The sequence below is a fragment of the Scyliorhinus torazame genome, chromosome 7, assembly GCF_047496885.1.
Source record: "Scyliorhinus torazame isolate Kashiwa2021f chromosome 7, sScyTor2.1, whole genome shotgun sequence".
Classification (NCBI taxonomy): Eukaryota; Metazoa; Chordata; class Chondrichthyes; order Carcharhiniformes; family Scyliorhinidae; genus Scyliorhinus; species Scyliorhinus torazame.
In genome coordinates this window covers 266156401-266176887 of record NC_092713.1, presented here as the reverse complement: position 1 = coordinate 266176887, position 20487 = coordinate 266156401, and the positions used below count along the sequence as shown (strand labels likewise).

General features: G+C 48.0%; 1 protein-coding gene across 1 annotated transcript in view; it reads right to left on the bottom strand.

Moving 5' to 3' along the window:
* The window catches only part of LOC140427013 (RYamide receptor-like), a 62625-nt gene extending 43667 nt beyond the window's left edge, over positions 1–18958 (bottom strand). Inside the window, exons 1-2 of the mRNA XM_072512409.1 lie at positions 18615–18958; positions 8127–8300 (exon numbers count right to left, since the gene is read on the bottom strand). Coding sequence (XP_072368510.1) covers positions 8127–8300; positions 18615–18923 — 483 coding nt within the window. The 5' untranslated portion in view covers positions 18924–18958. The remainder of the gene's footprint in view (positions 1–8126; positions 8301–18614) is intronic.
* Between the last annotated feature and the right edge of the window lie 1529 nt (positions 18959–20487).

Below are 20487 nucleotides of genomic sequence, written 5' to 3'. Positions count from 1 at the left end.
GGGAAATGTTCAGACTGGAATCCAGTTACTAGTGGTGTACTACAAGGGTCTGTTTTGGGGCCACTGCTGTTTGTCATTTTTATAAATGACCTGGAGGAGGGCGTAGAAGGATGGGTGAGTAAATTTGCAGATGACATTAAAGTCGGTGGAGTTGTGGGCAATGCGGAAGGATGTTACATAGATAAGCTGAGGGACATAGATAAGCTGCAGCGCTGGGCTGAGAGGTGGCAAATGGAGTTTAATGCAGAAAAGTGTGAGGTGATTCATTTTGGAAGGAATAACAGGAAGACAGAGTACTGGGCTAATGGTAAGATTCTTGGCAGTGTGGATGAGCAGAGAGATCTCGGTGTCCATGTACATATATCCCTGAAAGTTGCCACCTAGGTTGAGAGGGTTGTTAAGAAGGCGTACGGTGTGTTAGCTTTTATTGGTAGAGGGATTGAGTTTCGGAGCCATGAGGTCATGTTGCAGCTGTACAAAACTCTGGTGCGGCCGCATTTGGAGTATTGGGTGCAGAGGAGATTTACCAGAATGTTGCCTGGTATGGAGGAAGATCTTATGAGGAAAGGCTGAGGGATTTGAGGCTGTTTTCATTAGAGCGAAGAAGGTTAAGAGGTGACTTAATTGAGGCATACAAGATGATCAGAGGATTGGATAGGGTGGACAGTGAGGGCCTTTTTCCTCGGATGGTGATGTCTAGCACGAGGGGACATAGCTTTAAATTGAGGGGAGATAGATATAAGACAGATGTCAGAGGTAGGTTCTTTACTCAGAGAGTAGTAAGGGCGTGGAATGCCCTGCCTGAAACAGTAGTGGACTCGCCAACACTAAGGGTATTCAAATGGTCATTGGATAAACATATGGACGATAAGGGAATAGTGTAGATGGGCTTTAGAGTGGTTTCACAGGTCGGCGCAACATCGAGGGCCGAAGGGCCTGTACTGCGCTGTAATGTTCTATGTTCTATGCTCTATGTTTTATACTAACCAACCACAGAGGAAAGAGGAATCCCACTTGGCCCAATCTGTCCACGTACAGTCTTTTCAGCTTCCTGCTCAGGACTCTGAAGTCTAAATTACCATAGGAACTAGAGCCCTGGCCAATTTTCTCTCACATAATTCATCAGGGGGCTGTGACCAATTATAGCCTTTGTACGACTGGGCTGAAATCAACAAACTCAGCTGAGATTGAAGCTCCACAGCTCAACTATTGACTCAATGGACTCAATGGCATGGGGTGGCATTGATGCACACTGGCAATGCTACTGGACTCATAATCCAGAGGTCCAGCGGACTTCCGGTTGCGGCGATGCACTGCTAAGCCGCACGTTTCGGCAGCTCCCGTTCTAACGGACTTTTGGGCTCTTTTCGGGAGCCCCAACGGAAGTTTTTTCAGACCAAACCCAGTGTGGGGTGACGAAGGAAGGTGCCACTCCCGGGTGTGTATGGAAAAGACCAGTGTCAGTGTCCAGATTGCGAAGGATCCTTTGGAGCAGCGGCAGAGAAGAGAAGGAAGAAGCAAGATGGCGGTGGATGGAGCCCAGACGACATGGGGGCCGGACCAGCAAGAATTACTCCGACGGTGTGTGGAGAAACTAAAGAAGGAGGTGCTGGCGCCGATGTTATTGGTAATCGATGGGCTGAAGGAAACACAAAAGGCCCAGGCGATAGAGCTCCGTGGAGTGAAGGCAAAGGCAGCCGAAAACGAGGATGAGATACAGGGCCTTGTGGTAAAAATGGAGACGCATGAGGCGCTACACAAGAGGTGTATCGAAAGGCTTGAAGCCCTGGAGAACAGCTCGAGGAGGAAGAACCTCCGGATTCTAGGTCTCCCCGAAGGAACGGAGGGAGCTGACGTTGGGGCTTATGTGAGCACGATGCTCCATACGCTAATGGGAGCTGAGGCCCCCTCGGGCCCCCTGGAGGTGGAAGGGGCTCACCTGGTCCTGGTGAGAAGACCAAAGGCGGGAGAACTACCAAGGGCGATAGTGGTGAGATTTCACTGCTTCACGGACAGAGAGGCTGTCTTGAGCTGGGCCAAGAAGGTACAGAGTAGCAGGTGGGAGAATGCGGTGATACGAGTGTATCAGGCCTGGAGCGCGGAGGTGGCGAGAAGGAGGGCGAGCTTCAATCGGGCCAAGGCGGTGCTTCACAGGAAGAAAATAAAATTTGGAATGCTGCAGCCGGCGCGATTGTGGGTCACGCACCAGGGCAAGCACTACTACTTCGAAACGGCGGATGAGGCATGGACCTTCATCCAAGAAGAGAAACTAGACCAGAACTGAGAGACTGATGTTGGGGGGGAAACAACGAGGTTGTTGTACAGAAGTGTAAATTGGGGAATGGGAGGTTTATAGTATTGAAACGATAGATGGGGAATTTTTCTCCTCTTGATGGGGGGACATGGAGAAATGTGGGCGCCGATGGAAAAAGGGACTGAGAGGGGGGATGGGGAATGAGGGAGCTGCGCCATAGGGGGCGGGGCCGATAGGAAAGCGCAGGGTTTTTCCCGCGCTATGGAGATGATGGCGGGAAGATAGGCGCAGGAAGGAAGAGAGTTCCACACACAGGGGGGTCAAAGAGAGAACGGGGGAAGCCGGGGTCAGTTAGAGTTAGCTGACTTTCGGAAGCATCATGGGGGGAGTAACCATGCTAGATGGGGATCTAGCGGGGGAGGGGGGGGACTAACTGGGTTGCTGCTGCTGAGAGCATGGGGGAGCTGGCAAGAGTAGAGGTGGTCGGGATGGGAGGGCGCCGCCTGGGGGATGAGTGGGTGCGTGGCACCCGGACGGGGGGCTGGCCGAGAATAGGGGATGGCTAGTCGGTGGGGGGGGGCGGGTGGCCCCCCAATCCGGCTGGTCACGTGGAATGTGAGAGGCCTGAATTGGCCGATTAAGAGGACCCGAGTGTTCGCGCACCTAAAAAGACTGAAGGCGGAAACGTGTGTCGTTCGAGGCTAGGAATATAGTGGTGGATAACGGGGGTAGATACGTGATGGTGAGTGGTAGATTGCAGGGAAAGGAGGTCGTGCTGGTAAATGTATATGCCCCGAACTGGGATGACGCGGGATTTATGAAGCGGATGCTGGGACGTATCCCGGACCTGGAGGTGGGAAGCCTGGTAATGGGGGGGGGGACTTCAATACTGTGCTGGATCCAGGGCTAGACCGGTCTAGATCCTGGACCGGAAGAAGGCCGGCAGCAGCCAAGGTGCTTAGGGGGTTCATGGAGCAAATGGGGGGAGTGGATCCGTGGAGATTTGCTAGGCCGTTGGCCAAAGAGTTCTCCTTTTTCTCCCATGTCCACAAGGATTACTCCCGGATAGATTTCTTTGTTTTGAGTAGGGCACTGATCTCGAAGGTGGCAGGAACGGAGTACTCGGCCATAGCTGTTTCAGACCATGCCCCGCACTGGGTGGATCTGGAATTAGGAGAGGAGAGGGAGCAGCGCCCACTCTGGCGACTGGATGTGGGACTATTGGCGGATGAGGGGATCTGTGGAAGGGTGCGGGGATGTATTGAGAGGTACCTGGAGGTCAATGACGATGGTGAGGTCCAGGTGGGGGTAGTATGGGAAGCGCTGAAGGCGGTGGTTAGGGGAGAGTTGATCTCCATTAGAGCTCACAAGGAGAAACAAGAGGGCAAAGAAAGGGAGAGATTAGTGGGGGAGACTTTGAGGGTGGATAAAAGATATGTGGAGGCCCCGGACGAAGGACTATATAGAGAGAGGCGAAGACTTCAGACGGAGTTTGACCTGCTGACCACAGGAAAGGCAGAGGCACAGTGGAGGAAGGCACAGGGAATGAGATATGAGTATGGGGAAAAGGCGAACCGGCTGCTGGCCCACCAACTTCGCAAGATGATAGCGGCGAGGGAGATTGGGGGAGTTAGGGATGAAATGGGAACTACGGAGCGGAGAGCAGGGAAGGTAAATGAGGTGTTTAAGACCTTTTATGAGAGGCTATATAAGTCCCAACCCCCGGAGGGAAAAGAGGGAATGCAACAGTTTCTGGACCAACTAAGGTTCCTGAGGGTGGAGGAGCAGGAGGTGGCAGGTCTGGGGGCGCCAATTGAGGTGGATGAGATGACTAAAGGACTGGGGAATATGCAGGCAGGGAAGGCCCCAGGACCAGACGGGTTCCCGGTGGAATTTTACAGGAAATATGTGGACTTGTTGGCCCCACTGCTGGCGAGAACCTTTAACGAGGCCAGAGAAGGGGGGATGCCACCCCCGACAATGTCGGAGGCGACGATATCACTAATCCTGAAGCGGGATAAAGATCCGCTGCAATGCGGGTCATATAGGCCTATCTCACTCCTAAATGTAGACGCCAAGCTGCTGGCAAAAGTGCTGGCGACGAGGATTGAGGATTGTGTCCCGGGGGTGGCGCATGAAGACCAGACAGGGTTTGTAAAGGGGAGACAACTGACTGTCAACGTTCAACGGCTTACATAGACTTACATAGAACATACAGTGCAGAAGGAGGCCATTCGGCCCATCGAGTCTGCACCGACCCACATTAATCCCTCACTTCCACCTTATCCCCGCAACCCAATAACCCCTCCCAACCCTTATGGACACTACGGGTAATTTAGCATGGCCAATCCACCTAACCTGCACGTCTTTGGACTGTGGGAGGAAACCGGAGCACCCGGAGGAAACCCACGCGGACACGGGGAGAACGTGCAAACTCCGCACAGACAGTGACCCAGCAGGGAATCGAACCTGGGACCCTGGCGCTGTGAAGCCACAGTGCTAATCACTTGTGCTACCGTGCTGCCCTACCGTTGTGCCCCTGCCGTGCTGTTGGGGGTGATAATGATGCCCCCAGCGGAGGGGGAGGCAGAGATAGTGGTGGCGATGGATGCGGAGAAGGCATTCGATAGGGTGGAGTGGGAGTATTTATGGGAGGTTTTGAGGAGGTTTGGGTTCGGGGAGGGGTTTGTCAGCTGGGTCAGACTCCTATATGGGGCTCCAGTGGCAAGTGTAGTCACAAACCGGCAAAGATCGGAGTATTTTCGGCTACATAGGGGAACAAGGCAGGGGTGTCCCCTGTCCCCATTACTGTTCACGTTGGCAATTGAACCTCTGGCCATAGCGTTGAGAGACTCTCAGAAATTGAGGGGGGTGGTTAGAGGGGGAGAGGAACATCGAGTGTCACTCTATGCAGATGACTTACTGCTATATGTTGCGGACCCTGTAGAGGGGATGACAGAGGTTATGCAGATATTGAGGGAGTTTGGAGATTTTTCGGGATAAAAGGCTAAATATGGGGAAGAGCGAGCTTTTTGTAATACACCCTGGGGACCAGGGAAGAGGAATAGACGCCCTGCCGTTAAGGAGAGTGGAAAGGAGCTTCCGATATTTGGGGATCCAGTTAGCTAGAAGCTGGGGAACTCTACACAGACTTAATCTGACGCGGTTGGTGGGGCAGATGGAGGAGGATTTCAAGAGGTGGGATATGCTGCCGCTCTCATTGGCGGGCAGAGTGCAGGCGGTAAAAATTATGGTTCTCCCGAGGTTTCTTTTCGTGTTTCAATGTCTCCCCATTCTGATCACAAAGGCCTTTTTCAAGAAAATAGACAGGAGCGTTATGAGTTTTGTGTGGGCAGGGAAGACCCAGAGGGTAAGGAGGGGCTTCCTGCAGCATAGCAGGGACAGAGGGGGACTGGCGTTGCCGAACCTGGACGACTACTATTGGGCCGCCAATGTGGCGATGGTTTGTAAGTGGATGAGGGAGGGAGAGGGGGCGGCGTGGAGGAGGCTGGAGATGGCGTCCTGTAAAGGAACGAGCCTAAAGGCGCTGGTGACGGCGCCGCTGCCGCTCTCCCCGAAAAGGTATACCACAAACCCAGTGGTGGTGGCAACCTTAAGGATCTGGGGGCAGTGGAGGCGACACAGGGGGATGACGGGTGCCTCGGTGTGGTCCCCGATCAGGAATAACCACAGGTTTGTCCCAGGAAAGATGGACGGAGGGTTCCAGAGCTGGCAACGGGCAGGAATTAGGAAACTGAGAGATTTGTTTATAGACAGGACGTTTGCGAGCCTGGGAGCGCTGGAGGAAAAGTATGAGTTGCCCCCGGGGAACAATTTCAGATACATGCAAGTGAGGGCGTTTACGAGGCAACAGGTGAGGGAATTTCCACTGCTCCCGACACAGGAGATCCAGGATAGAGTGATTTCCGGGGTATGGGTCGGGGAGGGCAAAGTGTCCGAAATATATCAGGAGATGAGAGACGAGGGGGAGGCGATGGTAGAGGAGCTGAAGGGAAAATGGGAAGAAGAGCTGGGAGAGGAGATTGAGGAGGGTCTGTGGGCTGATGCCCTAAGTAGGGTAAATTCTTTGTCTTCGTGTGCCAGGCTCAGCCTGATTCAATTTAAGGTTCTACACAGAGCACATATGATGGGAGCAAGACTGAGCAGGTTCTTCGGAGTGGAGGACAAGTGCGAGAGGTTCTTGGGAAGCCTGGCGAACCACACACATATGTTCTGGTTGTGCCCGGCACTGGATGAGTACTGGAGGGGAGTGGCAAAGGTGATCTCAAAGGTGGTGAAGGTCCGGGTCAAGCCAGGCTGGGGGTTCGCGATATTTGGGGTAGCGGAAGAGCCGGGAGTGCAGGAGGCGAAAGAGGCCGATATTCTGGCCTTTGCGTCCCTGATAGCCCGGCGAAGGATCTTACTCATGTGGAAGGAAGCGAAACCCCCCGGCGTGGAGGCCTGGATAAACAACACGGCAGGGTTCATAAAACGAGAACGAATGAAATTTGCGCTTAGAGGATCGGCTCAGGGGTTCTCCAGGCAGTGGCAACTGTTCCTTGACTATCTCGCGGAACGTTAAGGGAAAATAGATCGACAGCAGCAGCAGCCCGGGGGGGGGGGGGGGGGGGGAGCACTATTTTTTGATACTTTGTTAGCTCACTATTTTATTTAAATAATGTTATTTATCAGTCGCTATTTTTATGTTGATTTATAAAGTGGAAAAATTCTGTTTGAAAACTTCAATAAAATATATATATATTTTTTAATCCAGAGGTCCAGCTAAGGCTCTGGGGACATAATCGGGACACCATGATAACGGGTGGAATTTAAATTCATTTAATACATATTGTACAGAAAGCTAGGGCTGGATTCTCTGTTTTTGGGACCAAGTCCCCACGCCGTCGTGAATGCTGAGGAATTTTATGCCGTGCTCTATGGCGGACTCAGCCCCCGGACCTGGACCGCCAAAATAGTGCCCGCATCGGCCACTCGCCTGCCCCGGACCACCCGCACACATAGCCCCCAGTCCCGAATGAAGGCCGTGCCCTGCAATCAGCCCTCCCCCAGGCTGAGTCCGCAGCCGCCACATGAGTATCACGGTGGGACTATGCTCGAACCACGCTGTTGGGAATTCGGCCGGTCGGGGACGGAGAATCGCAGGGCGGGTCTCAGGCAATGGCCTGCGGCGATGGATACTCAGCACGCCGTACTCCCCAAGTGTGCCGATTTTCGGGGGCACGGAGAATTGCAAAACCGGCACCGGTCCCGATTTCGTGCCTGAAAACTGATTCTCCGCCCCATCGCCGAACGTGATTTTGGCGTCGGGGTGCGGAGAATCCAGCCCCTAGTCCCAGTATTGACCATGACAACTATCATCGATTGTTGTAAAAACCCTTGAGGGAAGGAAATCTGCCATCTTTACCCCGCCTGGTCTGCATGTGACTCCAGACCCACAGCAATGTGGTTGACTCTTAACTGCTCTCTATAGTGACCTAGCAAGCCACTCAGTTCAAGACCAATTACAAATGGGGAACAAACGCTGTTGGTAGCAAACAACCATGATCAGGGTTGCAATGATCACATCATCACTAATAAATGAGCACTTTTGCACGGACATAACATGGCTGCAGGTATATTTATTTACCATTTGAGAAATGTAAGCTCTGAGATTCTTTGTGAGTTCTGTCAAAATTGGTAATTCCGACATAAGTCTGATGGAACCCACTGGAAAATGGTCGGTATCTTGTTGGGAAGAACCAGGAATTATCTATATTCCTACGTTTAATCTTATTTTCCTTATATTTAGGGAATGTTTAGAATAACGTCTGAAACAGAGACAGTCACTGAACAATGTATTCACTGCACTCACCCTCGATACAAGTAACTGCACAGATGCGATGCTGAACGATACCATCCAAATCACCGCAATTAATATCTTACTGCGGGACCGACCCATGCGAGACTTCAGAGGATGGCAAACGGCATAATAACGGTCAACACCAATGATCATGAGAGTGTATATACTGACCGATACAGAGAGAATCTAATAAAGAAATTAATAAATTAAAAGTTCTTAAATTAAAGTTGCAGCTCGAAAGAGTTTGGAATTAATTCTAACAATGAAGCAACAGATCACTACATTTAATGATACATTTGGCACAGATTCACTCCTGGTCTGGAACTTTAGTCAGCAGGGCTGTCGGATTAAGTGGTGTTACCTGAAATTTTCTGGTCGTTAAAATCAGTGGCTAGAAAATTGGGGATGGCGTGAAAATGGTACACTGATCACCATTGCCAATTTTCTTTCGCAGTATGTGGGTGTCACTGGCTAGGCCAGTATTTACTGCCCATCCCTAATTGCCCTTGAGAAGGTGATGGTGAACTGCCTTCTTGAACCGCTGCAGTCCATGTGGTATAGGTACATCCAGAATTTGGGATGGTGCATATTCCGATCTGGACTCACACCAGTTATTTATGGGGGGAGATTTCAATTGTTGATTAGATCCGAGGATGGACAGGTTAAGTCCCAGGTCTCTGGTTACTTCTGTGATGGCAAGGGAGTTTGCTGTGTTCATGGAACAGATGTGGTGGTGGTGGTGGGGTGGGGGGGGGGGGGTGGGGGGGGGGGGTGGGGGAGTGGTGGATCTATGAAGATTTAGTCATCCAAGAGAGGCGTTTTCCTTCTTCTCTCACATGCACCAGGTCTACTCCAGAATAGATTTCTTCATAGTGGGAAAGGTGTAAGGTGTTACTCCCGGGGATGGTGGGAGCTGGGTACTCGGCGATAGTGATATCGGACCATGCTCCACACCATGTGGATTTGAGATTGGAGATGGAGAGTTGGACACATCACTCCTGGCAGTTATGGGGTTTTGTGAAAGGGTGGCTTCGGCCATAGGGAATTGCGTGTAGGTTCCAAATAGAATGGGAAGGTCATGTCTTCCATATCCTGGGAAGCTTTGCAGGAGGTGATGAGAGGGGAAATAAGATCATACAGGGCCCATCAGGATAAGGATGGCAGGGATGAAAGACCAAGGTTGGTGGATTTAAATTTGGAGGTGGGTCGGCAGTACTCCACAGCCCCTACAGCAGACTTGTTGGAAGAGAGACAGAGGCTACAAATGATGTTTGAGCTTGAATCGATGGGGAATGCAGTGAGACAGCTTCGCCGTTTGCGAAGGACATTTTATGAGTTCGGGGATAAAGCCAGTTGATTATTGGGCCACACGGGAAATAACCCAGGTTAAAGATGAGGGGGGAAAGCTGGCTAATGCCCCGAATAAGATTAATGGAGATTTTGAGTTTTTTTATCGTGGACTGTTCAAGTCTGAACCGTAGGAGGATGGCTCAGAGATGGAACAATTCTTGGACAGACTGGACTTCCCGGTGGTGGAAAGGGTGAAGAAGGAGGGGCTGGAGGCACCGTTCGGTTTGGAGGAAGTTATAGACTGTAATCGTTCCATGCAATCAGAAGTGATCTCTGAGGACCAGACAGGGTTTGTCAGGGGCTGACATTTGTCAAATATCAGAAGGCTTTTTAATATGGTCATGTCACCCTCTGTGGCACAGGTGTCGGAGATAATCATCTCCATGGATGAGGAGAAGGCCTTTGACTGAGTGGAGTGGAGCTACCTCTTCGAGGTCTTGGGGCGATTTGGGTTTGGTTCTACTTTTATTTCCTGGATAAAACTGCTATATAATGCCACCATGGCTAGTGTGAGGACCAATGCTGTGAACTCAGGATATTTCTGACTACACAACAGCACGAGACACGGATGCCCGCTGTCTCCACTATTGTTCGCGATAGCAATTGAAGCACTGGCCATTACGTTTAGATCATCAGAGGAATAGAAAGACCTTGAGAAGGGGTTGAGGAGCATAGAGTGTCCCTTTATGTGGACAATTTGTTGTTGTACATTTCTGATCCTGAGGTGAGGGCAGGTGTGAGCGCTATTCAGGGGGGCCAGCGAATCACTCACACTTGTTCTGGTCCTGCCCTAAGCTACTTGAGTTCTGGGTCTCGTTTTTTGAGATCATGTTGGAGATCGTTGGGGTCAAGTTGGAGACGTATCCGCTGGTGGCGATCTTTGGGGTGTCAGACTCCCCGGAGCTCTTTGAAGGGGGGAGGGCTGATGTCTTTGCTTTTGCCTCCTTTGTGGCCCAGAGGTGAGACCTGCCTTGATGGAGGTCGGCAGTACCGCCCAGGGCCCCGACATGGTTGGTGACCTGGCAGAATTACTGCCATTGGAAAAGATTAAATATTCCCTGAGAGGGTTGAAGAAAGTTTGTATTCCAGGCGGATGTCATTCATCATTTTCTTTAAGGATCTGCTCATGGCCAGCACTTAGGGGGATGGGGCAGGAGGGTTAGCAGGGAAGGGGGTGAGGGAGGGGGGATATTCGGGCTGAGGGGGGAGTGGGGATTTAGGGTTGTTGCTGTTACTTCATTGAAATAAAAATGACAAAATGATGTATTATATAATTATGCCTTTGTATGTGAGAATTTGGTAATGTTTGGAATATAATTTATATTTAAATATAAAATATATAACCCTATACCATCGCAATTTTCTCCATTGATACAGTGTATAATATTATAAGATGCACACTTGCATCATGGCTTGGTGGCAGACAGTGTATTATTACTTAATTCACACCATTGATGATGAATGTACTATATTACGAATAAACTTCAGGAAGTGTTGGACAGTGGCTGACCAGAACCTCGAGTGTGGTTTTTAATGCTTGACGGAGTGTTGCTGTGGCAACATTGTTTTGCCCACTATGCCAAAACAACACATTAACTGAATCGATATATAAAATGACTGACATGAAGTAAAATACTTTCTGATTTCATTTGACTGACATGAGATGAAAATATTTCACAGGTTACAGGTATGTCCTGTAGATATACAGGAGATAGGAGATATACCCGAGACCATGGTCATCATTGACTGGGCACCAGTGATCCCACAGCCACAGAGACTTGGGCAAGCTAGAGTGACACCTCAATGCACTGGAGAAGCACTGTCAGTGGTGCATTCGCAAGAAGGTGGCAAGTGAGGCAGTCCAACATCAGCATCTTCTTCCAAGCTAACATGCCTAGCATTGCGATGCTAATCACTCCAAACCTGCTCAGGGGTGGGACATGTCTGACACCTCGAGCAACTTTTCTACTCGGAACCCAATCATGGCAGGAGACTCTCAGAAGGACAGCAGAAATGTTTTAGGGATGTCCTCAATGCATCCCTGAAGCCATTAACCACCCTACTGACTCATGGGAATCCCTGACTTTTGTGACTGACCAAAATGGAGAAGGTTAATTCAGCAAGGTACCGAACACATCGAGAGACTTTGTCAGGAATACGCAGAGGCTGCCTAAGTAGAAGGATATACAGGACCATACAAATATAATGGTTGTTAATATTTATTTTCTTACCATTTTACAGAACTTGCTTAAAATCAGATAGACAGATTGGATGAGTGGCAGGTAGGCTTTTATTATGTGAGGTTATATATTATGTATATAACTTTGGTGGGAAGAACTGAAAAGCAGAATACTTATTAAATGGTGAGAAACAATTAAATGTTGGTTTTTAGAGACATTTGATTACCCTTGTGTACAAAACACAGAAAGTGAACATGCAGGTGCAGAAAACAATGAGGAAAAGACAAATGGTATGTTAGTCTTTATTGTATGGTAATGGCAGAGCAAGATTAATGAAGTCTAGCTGGAATTGTACAGAATTTGGTAAGATTCCACCCTGTGTGTTGTTTTGGTCTCCTTGCCTAAAAATAATTGCCTTGAGGGTAGTGCACAGAAAGTTTGCTATATTGATTCCATGGGATGAGAGGGTTGACATAGAGATTGAATGGAATGGGTCTATACACTCTGGACTTTGGAAGAATGAGAGGTGATCGCATTGAAATATATAGGGTTGGATTTAATGTTCCCCCACTGGCAGATTGGAAAGCAGGTTGGCGCATTAATTCCAACAGGCAGTGGCGCCGCCTCCCTGCCTGTCCCAGACAGCTGCATTATCCCAGTGGTTGGAGGTGGTGTCGGATGGCCCGTCCACCCAAGGGCTCTTATGTTGACTCAAGTGGACAATTAATGCTGACTTCAGCCCAATCCCGACGCCCCGGTTGGAAAATAATGTGCTTGTAACATGGGTTTATCCAGGATCAGGAATACAATGTTGGTAAGTGGCCTGATTCGTGATTCCTGACTCCAAGATGAACACCCGCCTCTTTATTCACCCATATTCCCTTTCTTTTTGGTGAAACAAATTGGAAGGCAATGTTTTGTGCCCTTTTACCCAGGTCTTGCAGGCATTGCAAGCCTTTGGTTAAGGTGCTCTCTAATAACTGTCAGAACGTGCGCAGATCTTGCACTGACTATTCTTGCTGAGTTCGCAACTGGGTTCAGTGTGGGATTTTAACTTGTGTTGTGAGGTTTACTTTTCTCCTGATGTCAAATATAATTTTTTAAAATCCAATAACTTGGGTGGGAGAATCCCGCCCACCATATATGCCCATTATAGATGTCAGGAGATACTTAAGTCACGAGATACAGAAGGAAGGGGGAGGAACATATTTTGCAAACTGTGTTACTGGAGTTTAATTTGTATATTATAATTTTCTGGACAACCCACTCAAAAACTAGACTGGTTCAAATTGTGACAAGTGTCTCAACTACGTTTGGACATTGTCTTTACAGAAAGATATTTCATTATTTGCCCTGCATTCTCTGCAGAGTGATTCCCTTTGTGGATTACACTGCAATCAAGTGAGGATCTTCTAAAATGAAAGCTCCTTATCCTATTATTGAAAAAGTACTCCACTGCCCACGAGAGAGATCCTGTTCTTTATTAGCGAGACTAACTTGCCAGTCACTGGTAAACCACTTGGATGAATCATACTGTATGTTGTTTAAACGAGACACACATGTGACAACCTCAGCTCTCCATCCAAATAAAAACTTACGAAAAACATCTATTATGTGCATATATGGTGGGCGGGACTCTCCCATCGGGCAGCTAAGTGCCGGCGCTGTCGTAAAAACGGGAGTGTTTTACTCCGGCGTCGGCACCCGTTCCGGGACCCCATTCTGCGGCCCACAGTGGGGTAGCACGGCGCTGGAGCGGCCCACGCCACTCCAGCTGCCGATCCCGGCCTGAACCCGGCGCCAACTAGCGCATGCGCAGTGGCCTTCTTCCCCGCGCCGGCCCCGATGCCAAATGGCGCAGGGCTACAGGAGCCGGCGCGGAGGAAAGGAGGCCGGGAGGCAGAAAGGCCGGCCCGCCAATCGGTGGGCCCAGATCGCAGGCCAGGCCACTATGGAGGCCCCCCCCCCCCCCCCCCGGGGGTCAGACCCCCCTCCCCCACCCCCCACAGGCCGCCCCGGCCCCTTCAACACCGACGTCCCGCTGGCTCAGAGGATGTTAGAGCGGCGCCGACGGGACTCGGTTTTTTGATGAAAGCCGCTCGGTCCATCCGGGCCAGAAAATCGGCGCACCGGCCCATGCCAGCCCGGGCCGGAGAGTCGGCGCATACCCCGACTGGCGGGAGAATCTTCTGCGGAGAATCGCGTCCTGGCATCAGGGCGGCGTGGCGCGATTCGCGTGGCCCTCCACCGGCTGGGGGGTCGGAGAATTCCGCTCTCTATCTGTCAACCACTTACAGATCCCCAGAATTCAAGAACTTTAATTTCAAAGCACAACTTAATGGTAAAGGAACAGGAGACTGGGAGGTGGGGGAGAGGCATGTAGCCCTGAAGGACTCTGAATTACAGTAGGATGGTACTTTTAGCAAGTGAATGTGTTCTTCAGACTAAGCTTCAAATCTATTCACCACAAGGACTTGCAAATTAAATATTCCCATCAGTTCCATCGACCATCAGTCAATTGTACACACAATACTTCAACTCAAGATAGGTGTATTTGCAAAGTAAAATTCACATTGGGCTTAATGTTAGGAGACCCCATTTCCTTTTTGAGGATCCAACTCCTAATTTTTAACAATTCCTGTATGGAGTAAGCATCGTTCTCCCAAATCCTCTCCCCTGTCAGCCACGGCAGACTCCCAGAATGCTGATTAGGTTATGGGTGGAAATGGGAAATAGCATAGCCAGTACTTTTGGACAACTAAATTTTAGATTGAAATCTGATACAGTAGTCGGTGCTCAAGTGTCCTGTTCAAGGAGAGAGAAGGTGTCAATTACAAAAATAAAGATAATAGAACAGATTAGAAGTGGATGGGGTGTAAATGATACAAAGTATATAATTGTTATGCATGCTTTAAGAATGTAAGAAATAAGGGCAGGAGGAGGCCACTCGGCCCCTCGAACCTGCTCTGCCATTCAATAAGGTCATGGCTGATCTGATAGAGGCCGTAACTCCATTTTCCTGCCTGCAAGCTCACCGGCCCCCCTCCCACCCCCTCCCCACCCCACCCCCTCCGCATAATGCTCGACTCTTTTGTAGAGCACAAATCTGCCTTGAATATATTCAATAACCCAGCCTTCACTGCATTCTGGGATAGAGGAGTCCAACGAGAAGAAATTCTTCCTCAATCTCCTTGATATGGCGACTTTTATTTTGAAATTGCCGCCCCTAGACATGAGGGGAGGAATGAAAAGAGGGTATGTTATTTTTATGTACCTTTTCTTACGTCTATTCATCATGTTGAAAACTGCACATGGTCGCTAAGTTTAACATATTATAGTTTTTGTTAGCTGCAAGCAGCCTACTCTTTCCTGTTAATTTTCAAATTTTCGATGAAGTGTAATCTGAAGAATCATATATGGGAATTAACTACAGCCATTAATGCAGGATATTGGTTAGAAGGAATTACTGTGCATTGCAGTGTCTAGAAACAGAATTAACTTCAGTGGAGATACAGCCAATAATCTTTGTGTTCACTGGGTGAAGTTCTGAGCCGTGACAGTGATGTCGTTGGATTGACATATGAAATATAGAGGGCTCTAACGTTAATTAAGCTAGCTCGCTTGATGTTTAAATAAAAAAATAATAATTGTGAATTTTCCCTCCCTATTCCACCCTTTCGCTCCCAGAAATTCCGAGGCCTATAAATTCAGCAATCCAACGCCTATTTTTCAGATGCATACTGGTCCACTCTGCCCCCAATGTGGAAGGCAGAAAGCATGCACCCATTTCCAGTTGGAACGGTGCAGTACATCATATTGGGAAAGGAATGGGGCGGCATGACGCAGTGGTTAGCACTGGGACTGGGGACCCAGGTTCGAATCCTGGCCTGGGTCACTGTCCGTGTGGAGTTTGCACATTCTCCCCATGTCTGCGTGTGTTTCACCCCCACAACCCAAAGATGTGCAGGTTAGGTGGATTGGCCATACTAAATTGCCCCTTAATTGGAAAAGTAAAATAATTGGCTACTCTAAAGATATTTTTTTTTTAATTGGGAAAGGGATAAAAATTGTTGTACGGTGCCCGCACCTAATACAGGTATTAGGCCCTCTCTAGAGCCAAAAGGTGTCTGATGGCTTTTTGAAGAGTCCACTGAAAGACAGCCAACTGGTTACACCAGCAGCTGCACTCAGGAAAGGCTACATGGTAAGTTTCCAAAATGTACATAGCTGAATTGGAAACCCAGAGGACCAAGCAAGGGAGTACCTCCCAACCCCACATTTAAAGACTGTGGTGACTGCCATGCCCCCAACACTGCTCCCCACTACCCTCTGCTCTCCATTCATCCCCATCGGTTTCTGAGCTCTATCTCTCTCTCTATCTTTCATTTTCCCTGTCCCTGGTTTGCGTGGCTTGAACGTCATTTGCTGATGTGTTATTATTGGTTTAGTTGGAGCTAGAACTCAAAGAATAAGAACTATAAATGAAGGTTAGATTCAATATTTGTAATCTAGCTTGTTTTATAAACATAGCAACATAGAACAAAGGAGCAGGAGGAGGCCATTTGGCCCTTCGGGCCTGCTCCTCCATTCATTATGAGCATGGCTGGTCATCCAACTGAGTAACCTGTTCCTGCTTTCCCTCTGTATCCTTTGATTCCTTCAGCCCCAAGAGTTATAGCTATCATAAATGTTATGGCATCAACTACTTCCTGTGGTAGAGAATTCTGCAGGCTCACCACTCTCTGGGTGAAGAAATTTCTCCCCATCTCAGTCTTAAATAGTCTACCTCGCATCTTCATACCTGGTCCCTGGCTTGAGACTCCCTAACCATCAGGAACATCCTTCCTGCATCAACTGTGTCCCTGTTGTTTTAGAACTTTATATGTTTCTATAAGATCCCCTCATTCTTCTAAACTCATGCGAATATAATCCTAACTGATTCAATCTCTTCTCATTCATCTGTTTCTCCATCCCAGGAATCAGTCTGGTAAAACTTGGCTGCACTCCCTCCATAACAAGAGCACCCTTCCTCAGATAAGGAGACCAAAACTGCACACAATACTCCCAGTGTTGTAAGAATCCTCCTGTTGAAACCCTGTTTTCCCATGTATTCCCTTTATTTTCTGTTCATTTGGCTTTTATTATTTTTGCACCTGGACAATAGGACGTGAAATTTTAAGGTGGACTTCGCCGTTAATTTTTTTAAAAAGGAATCCGGCAGGATGTGCTGGCATCGGTGATGACTCATCTTGATGGGCTAGGCTGTCGTCCAATGAGCTGCTTGCTTTGCCAGTCTCTCAGATGGTATTCTATGCTGACTGGTGCTGACCATTCCAGAATGTTCTGCCAGGGACAGGAAGGCTTCATCTGGTTTTTAGTTTTGTTTTGATCAAGAAGCTGGAGGGTCGCAGCCCAGATCTCTCTCTCTTACCTGATGGACTCTGACTGAAGGTTCAAAGTAAAGACCTTTCTCTCTCTACAGTCAGATTGAACTGCAAGGAAGTTCAGTCCAGCAACAGCTGCAGGCCGGGCCAGTTGTTTAAAGAACCCTCTTTAAAATGTTGTGAGGGGAACTCTGTTTTTCCTCAGTAAAGCTAGGGGACATTCTGGTGGGGCTGGAAACAAACAAGAATTACATATGCCTGAGGTGGAACTTCTGAGTGAAGGCCCAGGTTATTAAAAATGAAAGTGACTCCCTAGAGGGCATCCCACAGTCTGGGGATTCGGGCTGAATGTTTCCACCACGAGATCCTCGTTAGCCATCCAACCGGTGGTTCTCAATCACCTGGAATGCATCCTGGAAGGACAGTCAGCTGAAAAAACAACTTCAACATCTGAAGCAAGGACACTCATCCTCCATCTCGCGTTCATTCTCTTTTCTCCCCCCCTCCCCTCTCCTTCCGCATGTGCATTTCTTGTGTCTATTTAGGTCGTGGGTGGGACAGTAAAATGGGATACTCTATTATAATTATTGCATATGTTATCTCAATTGTTATAATAAACAGTCGTTGTGTTTCACATACAAATCCGGCGCCTGTAAGTTATTGGAGCAATCGATCTCATGAAACATTATACGAATTATTGATTAATTCACTTGTTTTGGGATTCCGGGCCTGTGGAGCTGGAATTGATTGCATATTAGTCCAGGGTATCGTAACAGTGTGGTCTCACCAGACCCCTGTATAATTACAGCAAGAGAACCCTGCTCCTGTACTGAAACCCTTACACTATGAAGGCAAACACACTACTTGTCTTCTTCATCGCCTACTGCATGTGCATGTTTACTTTGGCGACTGGTGTACAAGGATATCCAGGTATCATTGCACATTCCCCTCTCTCAATCTGTAGCCATCTGATAATAATCTGCCTTTCAGTTTTTGCTACCAAAGTGGCAAAACCACACTTTTATCCATATTATACTGCATCTGCCATTCATTTGCCCACTCACTCAACTTGTCCACATTACACATCCTCCTCACGGCTTACCCCCCCCCCCCCCCCCCCCCCCACCCAGCTTTGTGTGATTTTGTGGCTGGGAAGGAGCAAGGAAACTCCAAGCATATGTATTCTTGAAATTGCTTGATTTCTTTTATACTCTTGGATGTTAGTAGTTTAAAAGTTCTTGTCAAACTATAAATTATTGTAAAATTTCAAATCAGTCTTTCTTAATAGGGCATGAAAGAAGTACGCCAGAAACTTGGGTATTTGGTGAAGGCACGGTAGACTGTTACTTTTACAGGGTTCCTAGTGGCGACGATCACTTTTGGCAAACCTCGTTTTGTTCTTTAAGGAACAATGCACTTTCAGTGTGCTACTTGTAATGACAAAAATTACTCCCAGGCCTTATGGCCCTTCTACTTTCAGAGGGAAAGTGCTATTTATGACACTTGCATGTAAACCATACTGGTTTAAATAAGACGCAAAAGCGTCTTGAAAATAGTATTTTAATATTTTTGGGTGAAACACTTACTTGAGCAAAACGGACCAGAGGGCAGAGCAATTCTCCAAACAGCCACCTTTGAAGGAGGACCTCTGTAAATGTGAGGGGTATACAAAAGATGGCCATAGTCAGGTCGGCCACAGCAAGGTTAATGAGAAATACTGTGATATCCGTTCTGGTCCTACAGCCCATAGTCAGCACCCAAATAACTAGTATGTTCCCACTCAATGACAGTAAGGTAGCTGAGGCATACATAATGATAATGATGTAATGGGCTGCATCTGGGATTATTAAATGTGTCTCATTTTTCATGGCCTGTGACATGTTGTACAGCTCCATGCTGGTGTTGGTGGAGTTGAGTTTAGATATTGGATCCCGCCAAAGCAGTGTCTTCTTTCTTCTTCTTCAAGGTTTCTGAAATTAGATTGTCATCTGATTATCAGTATTGTATATGTGATCTGTACATCATCAAAAAAATCAAGGCTAATCTTTCATCCAGAAGGCCTCATCTCTTCTCAGACCCTAAACCGTTTCTTCAGCAAGGCAAACAACATGTTAAACCTTCCAAAAAACATGAACGTCTGTGAAATGTCTGCCTGACTCACTCAAAATGCAGAGAGCAATTGCTTCCAACAGAAGCAGCATCCAGAGTCTAAAATTACATGATTCATCATTGTCCTTGAAGTATTTAATCATCTCTATTTCCATCCTTATAACCTACAAATCAGATCTTAAGCTCCTTACTGGAAGAGCTGTTTGGTGCAACAAATCTTGAGTCTCACTTGAGTTTTGCTAATTTTGCTGCTTCTGTCCTCATTCCACCTAAAACGGACCTGCTTTTGTGCATTTGATCCAAATCTCTCATTCTCAGCAGGGGTCTCCCATTGCTCCTTAATTATCCTCTCTTGTGAAAGCAAGTTCAGTTCTTTGAGTCTCTTTTCATAACTTGCACTTCATTGGGCTGGAATAATCCAAATCACTTTCTCGCTGATTTCAATCCAATCCAATTCATGGGTCTGTGCTTGTTCCAGATGGTGTGTGTGATCTGCATTTCCTTATTAACGTGTGCCAGTCTTGCTATAATCCTGTAACCAGACTTACTGTAACAAACTCCTCCAGCAAACCAGCAAATCCAGACAGGGGGAAACTCTCAAGTAAAGAGGGGGGTGAGGAGATGGAGATTGGGGGCGCGGGAAGAAATTTTTGAATTCTCAAACTCTGACTCAACTGTCCACTTCCCGTTTCAACGGAGGCCAGTCAGTGGTCAGCACCACTCAGGAGACCACGTAATCAGTAAAATCTTTTAAAGAGGCTACATGCCTCTATTTTCTTTCTCTTTTTTAAAGCAGGCATTAAACGGCAGTAAACTTCAAGGAGGGAGAGACCCACAATTTAAGTGCCAATATTGCACTGCTTGACTCCAGGAGGGGCAGGAGTGTTTTCCCCTGACCCAACAGTCTCTCTACCTTCTTTGCTTTCGATTTCCCTCTTGGTGTTTAACAAGGTGTTTACCAAAACTCACTTTCACAGCCATATTTCCTTCCTCAGCAACTATCTGTGTCCCCAATTTACTCCCCCCCACCCCCGTTGATTCCAACTCAAGTTCCACTCCTCATGTTTTGAATCCACCCAGGGCTTTGACAAAGAGTCAGCCAGACTCGAAACATTAGCTCCCTTCTCTCTGCACAGATGCTGTGAGACCTGCTGAGACTTTCCAGTATTTTCTGTTTTGGCTCTCCACGAAATTGGACCCCTCTGATATCAGATTTGCCCCTTGAAATGTCTGATTCACCTTCCCGTGGTGTCCAATGCTCCACCTGTTGTGAAAAATGGTACTCCTCAGGCTATTATAGATTCTCATGAAGTTAATAGACATTGCATAAGGTCAACTGGCAGAAAGTTG